Raw genomic sequence first — 8,160 nt, forward strand, 5'->3', positions numbered from 1 at the left:
TATAGCCTAGCCCCACACAGGCTAGTTAAAACCCTTCTAAACCTGGATTAGTTGGAACCAGTCCCACAACTTGGTAACCAACCCAAACCTCGGACTAGCCTGGTTGAATTATTTTTAATCGGATCAGGCCTGCCCCTCAATAGATGTAGTTAGTCCCATCTGATTTGCATATTCTTGTATTTTTAAATTTACAGTTGTAGTATGTTCATTCTAAGAGAATGTTTGACATTATTGCTAAAATCTGTTTACTTTTAGAAATGTTTTTTTAGCAAAAAAATAATTTTTCAGAAAAGTACTTTTGAAAATAAAAGAAGCAATTTGTGTTTGACTAAATGATTTGAAAAAGTGCTTTTGATAAACAAATTGGGTTTGACTATTTTTTTTTTAAAAATGCTTTCAAGTGTCAAATTACAAAAAATGTCAAGTATCAATGTACTTTTAATATGAAGATTATTTTATAGATAGAAATTATTTTAAATATCTTTTTTAAAAATTTAATCAAACTTTCATTTTTATTGAATTAAAATGTACATATTTAATTTTTCAATCAATATTATACATATATAAATAAAAATAATAATTAATTATTGATATAATATTAATTTGACAATTTAAATGTAATTAAAAAATTAATGATAATAAACGTAAAATAATATTGACAATATATGTTAAAGGTAAAGGTATTTGCTTAAGTTTCTACCTTATTTAGATGTGGCATATATTGACAATATATGTTGTTTTGGTTAGTCGTATACTAAAAATAAGGAAAAATAAGGTTAATTCTATATTTAAAAAGTTTTCCAAGATTACCTAAATTTGTATTTTGGTAATTAAATCAAATTCCACTTATTTCACAGTAACAAATATTCCATTTATGGCTTTAGTTCACACTTGTTACTTTATATAAAACCAGTTTCCATGTTGAAAAAAATGTATATATATTTGTTTTGGCCACCATTAGCAATATATTATTTTTATTATTAAGAGAAGAATGGTGACAAGATTTTTGTTGTTTTTTGTTTGTTTGCTGATTTTTGTTACAACAGAAAGTCTGCTTGTTAATATCACTATACTTGAAAGTGCCGTTGCAAAAGGAGCTGGTGATTTTCTTTTTCTTTTCTCTTTTAAAATTGATTTTTGTGGCTGAAAAAAGTTTCTGGATTTGGGCATGTAATTTGTACCTAGCTAGGTTAAGAAAATAAACTTTTTACTAAACACAAATAGCTTCATATATGTGTGTTTGACAATTCTCTTGTTGTTGTGTGTGTCTAATGTCTATATAGACACAAATATATAGTTCCATTTATTAATTGTTAATGTTGTGTTTATTATAGTTTGCTTGGATGGAACTCCACCAGCATACCATCTTGATAGAGGATCAGGCACAGGAGTGAATAATTGGGTAATATCACTTGAGGTTAGTTTTCTTTTAATTAATTAAAACTACTTTTCAAAACCAAATTAAATCTCCGGCCATCTTTGAGATAATAACTTATTAATTTTGATGATGTTTAAGGGAGGTGGATGGTGCCAAAATGTTACTCTTTGTCTTGCGAGAAAGAATACTAGGTTGGGATCTAGTGCAAAAATGGATCACCAACTTCCTTTCTCTGGGATGATGAGTAATGATCCCAACTTTAATCCAGGTAGGTAATCTTCTAATTTCTATATTTTATGCATACAACTTTACACATTTCATTGCCCCAATAGCTAATTTCACAAAGTGGATAGATTGTACACAAATCTTATATATTATACAGTTTAATATGCAGCCGATGGTCGTCTTTAGAAAATAATTTTTCTATTTTCACGAGATAATGGTAAAGTTTTTAAGCACTCTACCCTCACCAGATATGTAGAATTACACGAGTAATATTACAAAAATAATGTATTTTTTATATATAGAGAGGGTAAAAATCTTTTTAATTAATACAATTTTGAAAATTGTAGAATTTTATAATTGGAACAGAGTTTCCGTTAGATATTGTGATGGAGGATCCTTTACAGGAGATGTTGAAGCAATTGATCCTGTAAGTCACATTTTGAATACTATATTCTTCAGAGATTCTAATTTTCTTATTACTAGTAATTTTATTATTAAAACTTCAAATTTTGACAGGGTACAGGACTTCATTATAGAGGAGCAAGGATATTCAAAGCTATTATGGAGGAATTGTTGGCCCAAGGAATGAATACATCTCAAAATGTATGAGTCACATTCATATATTTTATTTATTGATTTCACTTTTTTATGGCTACATGAATATTCATGTATAGCATAACTCTTTTGAAGTGCTAAAGTTTGACAACATTATTGCTATAGTGATTTATTCTCAAAACTATCTAGCTAAGTTTAGAGTCTAGTGATACTTAAACATGTGTGGAACGGTCTCCCTTCTGCTATACATGGGGAAAACAATTTTCATTGATTTTTTTTGAATGATAGGCTATACTTTCTGGATGTTCAGCGGGAGGATTGGCAACAATTTTGCATTGCGATAATTTCGGAACATTATTACCAAATAACGCTAAAGTTAAATGCTTTTCTGATGCTGGTTATTTTATTCACCTGTAACTATTCTTCTTTCTCAATTCTCATTGATTTTTTAGTAATTAAATTATTGTTACCATTTAATTCTTCACAGTATATATTTAACCGTTTAATTTGTGTAATTTCCAGCAACGATATTTCAGGGAAACCATATATTGAACACTACTTCAATGATGTTGTCACTTTACATGTACGTCTCTCTCTCCACATTTTCTTTTTCTTCAAATAAGTCTTATCTTACCAAAAATTACGTTTATTAAAAAAATAACAAATAAAATATGTCATTTCCTAAATTATCAGGATTTAATAATCGTCTCTTGAAAATTGAACACTACAAAAAAAGATGGAATATATTTGAACTAATTTTGGTCTTGAATTGCTAAGGTGACACTTATTTTGGAACAAATAGAATATTATTCTGAAAAATGTATTTTTTTCTTACATTTTATTTTATTTTTTAATTTCAGGGCTCCGTCAAGAATTTGCCTCCGTCATGTACTTCAAAGTTGAAACCAGGCTTGGTAAGTGCAATGTAATATCAAGAACTAAAACCCGCATGTACGTCTCGAATGATAGAGACTGCGTTTGAATTTAAAATCTAAAATTATTACTATTTAAATGGTGCAGTGCTTTTTTCCAGAAAATGTGGCTCAACAAATTAAAACGCCACTTTTCATCATAAATGCAGCCTATGATCATTGGCAGGTGAGTTTGTTAGATTTACTAACATTTATTTGGTGAATATTATTTGATATATTAAACTTTGAATTAAGGTAAGAAACATTTTGGTGGCTCCTGGTACTGATCCTAAGGGTACCTGGACAAGCTGCAAATCTAATATAAAAAATTGCACACCATATCAGCTCACAGTTCTTCAAGGTGAGTAATATTTATTCGTCAATATAATTATTGATACACAGTATCTTGCACACAGTATTCGTCAATATTTATGAGATTTTGTTTCAAGTAAGTAATACTTTTTGAACAATTAATAAATATAGGTTTCAGAGAGGATTTTTTAAAGGCATTGGAAGGTCTAGGGCGATCTTCAACAAGAGGATATTACATCAACTCTTGCTTTTCACATTGCCAATCTCAACAACAAGCCTATTGGTTTGGCCTCAATTCACCTAGATTATTCAACAAGGTGATTAATTGGAGTAGTAGATTTATTTATAAGTTCAATCCAATTCTGAATATTAAAGTAGTCGTTTTGTTTTGTTACAGACTATAGCTGAAGCAGTAAGAGATTGGTTTCTGGAGACAGATCAATATCGACATATTGATTGCCCTTATCCTTGTGACAAAACATGTGTTGATGCCACTGACATAATTACTTCACAACATATATAATACTAATAGACATGATCATCATAATATAGGAACAAGGATATAACTTGTTTAGTTTGAATTAATGAAATTGTACTGTCGCATCACCATCATAGAAATTAAATGAGAATTTTTTATTGATTTCGATTGTGTTTTCTTCACTTATCCATCAAATTCCCTGATAAACATACTTTTCCTTATCCCTATCAAATAAACGTAACTAATATCATCAAAAGTTTCCAACTAATCTGGTCCACGTTTTGAACTATATGTGGTTTACAATTAATTCAAGTTCACATAAAATAAAAACATGATTCACAATCAATAATTTATAAATATTTTATAGGTTTCTTAATATAAATACAAAATATGAACAAAAATCATTAGCCCCATACCTTAAGATTCAGATCTATCAAACTGCTTAACATGCTCCTTTCATCCCAATTTGATATTCTGTTTTAACTTGACAAATTTAAAATTTAAAGGATCACTTTTGAAACTAATGGTCTGAAATAAGTCAAGTTAGCTATAACTTTACAGTAAAGTAAAATTGCTACAATTGGTATGAATTGTTACTAAATAAACAAAGGATTGGACTGTCTAAAATGAAATATATTTTTTTTTACAAAAATTGGAATAAAGGGAGATTTTTTTTTCTTGCATACAAGCTTTGTTCTTCATTGTATTGTTCTCTCTTGTAAACATTTAGGGGTCATTTGGTACAAAGACTAATAACAAAGAGATTAGTAATGCATGAATTAGTAATGCAACATTTCTTGTCAGACACATTTCTTTCTGTATACATCACATCAAGGTTATGTCTTAACCTAAGACTCTTTCAATAAGGCAATTGAAAATCACACTTTTCTTCCTCTAGTTATAAGCATTGTTAGAAACATTACACTTTATCTTTTGCCCTTTACCAAAACTCACACTGCCTACATTTTGTAATTGTATAAGTGCTTCATCACATGTTAAAGGGCTAGGTGCGACACCCATTTCCACTTTCCCATCAAATAACACCCTATTTCTATGCCATGGATTGTAATGACCCTCCGGGCCATTTTTATGTTTATGCCTTTTGTTCGTCGATTGGAACGTTCCTACAACAACCCCAAGTCATTTACGACTTATTGGGACTGACAACTCGGTCACCTGATCGTCTATTTAATATTTTGATGAGTCTGAGATTTCGACTCATTTAGGGCTTTGTTTTGATATTATAAGTGTCCTCAAATGCCTAATTTATAGTCTAAACTGATGTTAAAGTGTTGATCTGTAGAATTTGAGGCTAAGGAGAAAGGCAAGGACACTACCAGGCAAAAAAGAACGGCAAAGCTGAAAAGTTGAAGGATGGCAATCCTGGTGATCGCCAAGACCACTCGGCGAACCCCCGAGTGGCTCTTTACCTCACCCAAAGTTCCAGCGTGCCAACCCTGGGGAAGAACCAACTTGGTTAGAGGAATGGGCAGTTGGCGGATCGCTGAACAACTCCGCGACATCAACTTTGATTGCCTAAATTTACAGAACTCTGAGGACTGATGGCCAATGCAAATTGGCGAAGGATGGGAGCGAAGGGCGGATCGCTGACCTGGTTGGTGAGGCGCGACTTATTTCGCCAAATGTCCCTGCAGGCCAAAAAGTTGGTCACTATAAATTGAAATTTAAAATGAAGAGTGAGGAGTTCTGATCCCTAAGTTTTAGACTTTGAGTTTTCATTGAATTTTTGAGTTTCCATTGTAAGACTTTGAAGCTTAGATTTGAGGATTTGTAATTGAGTTTTTGATTTAATCGGATTTGAAGCATTGTAGAGACTTGGAGATTGTTACCGAACTGATGGCTAATCTAGTTGGTAACTATTTCTCTCTTTTTAAGATGTGTAGCTAAAACCCTAATTTTTGGGGTGTGATCATGTAATTATTGACTTAATTAGCTTATGGGTATTGTTGTTTACTGATTTATTTGCTTAATTGAAATGGGTTTAATCAATAGTTGTGTATATTATATGAATTGTAGTTGCAAATGCAATTCTAACTTAGAGTTTTGGGCTTGCTTGAGAAAGAGATTTTAGAACTAAGGTTTTCGATTAATGATTGTAGTATTGGGTTGTTATGGGTTCAGCTCGAGAGAGTGAATTCTAAATTCAATTTTACCTATCTAGATTGAGAGAGTGGATAGATTAAAGTTTTGGGCTGTTTTGATTGCTAATCTTGTTGAGGTTCGAGAGAACTCACTTGAATAGTAGTAGTTGTTTGAGAGAAAACTATTGCACCTATAGTCTAGCCTACCCACTAACATTTAGCAATTGTTAGTAAATCTCAATTACCCATATTGCAAAATTAGTCTTTAATTGATCACATCCCGATAATTCCTCTTTATCTTGTTAATCCCCCTATTTTCATACTTGTTTATCTTGTTAATCCCCCTATTTTCATACTTGTTTAGTTGTTAATTGACAAACCAAACCCCCCATGTGACATGTGTTCTCACCCATTTCACTTATTTAATTGAATTCGATAATTCTATTCCTATAACCGATTAGATCATACTTGTAACTTCATAATTGAATTTAAACTTGTACCGCTCCTTGTGGGTTCAACCCCAACTCTTCGTTGGGTTTTATACTAGATAACGATCGTTTACACCTAGAATTGGAAGAGGTTTAATCTTAGCATTAATCAAAGTGGTGTAGCTGCCGAGGAGTGGTGTTGTTTAGAATTCTATTATTGAAATTTGAATTGTGATCTTTTTGTGTTATAGTTGAATTGACTCACTTTGTTGGTTCTGTTTGTGTTTGAACAGAAGAAGAAATGAGCGTGAATGGAAGCAATGGTAACAAAATTGGCCACCAAGATGATATCGAGAACTTGAATGATGTTAATGACCTTATCCAATTGGGTGGTGTTGGGGCTAAACGTCTACTTTCTGCTAAAGGAAACACTGTTTTTCATGTCACTAGCACAATGCTTCAGCTCTTACAAATGAAATGATTGTTTGGAGGGCTGGCTCATGAGGATCTCCAGGAGCACATTCAGAATTTCGTTGACATTTGTGGACCATTCTCGTTCAGGAATATCTCTCAAGAATCGGTCTTTCTTCGATTATTTACATATTCTTTGATGGGAGAAGCTACAAAGTGGCTAGCTGATCTCCTGATGAATTCCATTACTACTTGGGATGAGCTTACCGTAACTTTCTATGTGAGATACTTTCCCCCGTAAAAAATAATGACATTAAGATATAATATTCAAGGTTTCAAATGCTTGGAAGGTGAACCAATCCACAAGACATGGCAGAGGTTTTAGAAGTTGGTTACTTCAATGTGCGACTCATGGACTTCCAAACAACGTTTTGTTACAATACTTTTATAAGAGTCTTGACTCGGTGAACAATGGGGTTGCTGATCAACTTGTTCTTGTGGGTATAATGCAACAACCTTATGAGATCGCATCTTAACTACTTGATGGCATGACCAAGATTAATAGAGCATGGTACAGTCGTGAGGACTAAGTGTATCCTCTCATCTTTAGGATGACAAAAGAGAAGATCGAGATGGATCAAGAGAGAGACCAAAATATGGACAAAATGATGAACTAGCTGGATATATTATCAAAAAATGTGATGGGTAGTGGGTTGAAAAGTGTGAATGCTGTAGGTATTGGTGGAGAAAATCCTAATGAAGCACACTTTGAGGCATTGTATAATGAGGAAGTGAACTTCCTTGTAAATCAAGGAGGAGGTTTTGGTCAAAACTATCCAAGGCCGAGTGGAAATCCAGGTTGGAAAAGAGATAATGGATGGACATATCGTGATAGAGAATGGCATGACCACAATGCTACTTGGAAGGAAATGGATAATGATAAGGAAAGATACGTCCCACCCTATGAACGTCAAAGGCCTAAGGAGCTAAGGGCTTACTCGGAAAATGCCCGTAAGGAAGACATACTTGCAGGCATTCTCAATAAGGTAGAAGGGCCGGACAAAGTTTTGAAAGAAATGAAAGAGGACTTCTCTAACTTAATCAGACGGTCACCTCACAATCAATGTCAATCAAGCAATTGGAAACACAAATGGGTCAAATTTCATCTCATTTGAACCCAAGACCAAAAGGGGTCTACCAAGTGATACCTTGGCCAACGAAAAATGACCGTTGAAAGCGTATCCACGTCGTCCCATGAAGTAAAATAAGGTGATTCTTGGGAGGCAACCCAAGGTTAAATGCTTTTATTTATGTTGTTTGAATAATAAGTGTTGAATGTGCAGGTTGAAAAGTTGAAGTT

The 8,160-nt window shown here is 32.8% G+C and overlaps 1 protein-coding gene across 1 annotated transcript; it reads left to right on the plus strand.

The window, feature by feature from the left end:
- Positions 1-665: 665 nt before the first annotated feature.
- On the plus strand, positions 666-3,904 carry LOC125863731 (pectin acetylesterase 8-like). Its single transcript, XM_049543753.1, has 13 exons — positions 666-680; positions 962-1,100; positions 1,335-1,417; positions 1,517-1,646; positions 1,951-2,030; positions 2,120-2,206; positions 2,447-2,571; positions 2,681-2,741; positions 3,019-3,072; positions 3,179-3,256; positions 3,325-3,430; positions 3,553-3,698; positions 3,779-3,904. The coding sequence occupies exons 1-13, from the start codon at positions 666-668 to the stop codon at positions 3,902-3,904; spliced, it is 1,230 nt and encodes a 409-aa protein (XP_049399710.1).
- Positions 3,905-8,160: the final 4,256 nt, after the last annotated feature.

The sequence above is a fragment of the Solanum stenotomum genome, chromosome 5 (genome assembly GCF_019186545.1).
Source record: "Solanum stenotomum isolate F172 chromosome 5, ASM1918654v1, whole genome shotgun sequence".
In the NCBI taxonomy this organism is placed as follows: Eukaryota; Viridiplantae; Streptophyta; class Magnoliopsida; order Solanales; family Solanaceae; genus Solanum; species Solanum stenotomum.

Bases quoted from the DNA above. Each gene is read 5' to 3' on its own strand.
- LOC125863731 (XM_049543753.1), top strand. The intron at 2,742-3,018 runs GTACGTCTCTCT...TTTTAATTTCAG, and splicing joins ATGATGTTGTCACTTTACAT to GGCTCCGTCAAGAATTTGCC. The intron at 3,073-3,178 runs GTAAGTGCAATG...TAAATGGTGCAG, and splicing joins CAAAGTTGAAACCAGGCTTG to TGCTTTTTTCCAGAAAATGT.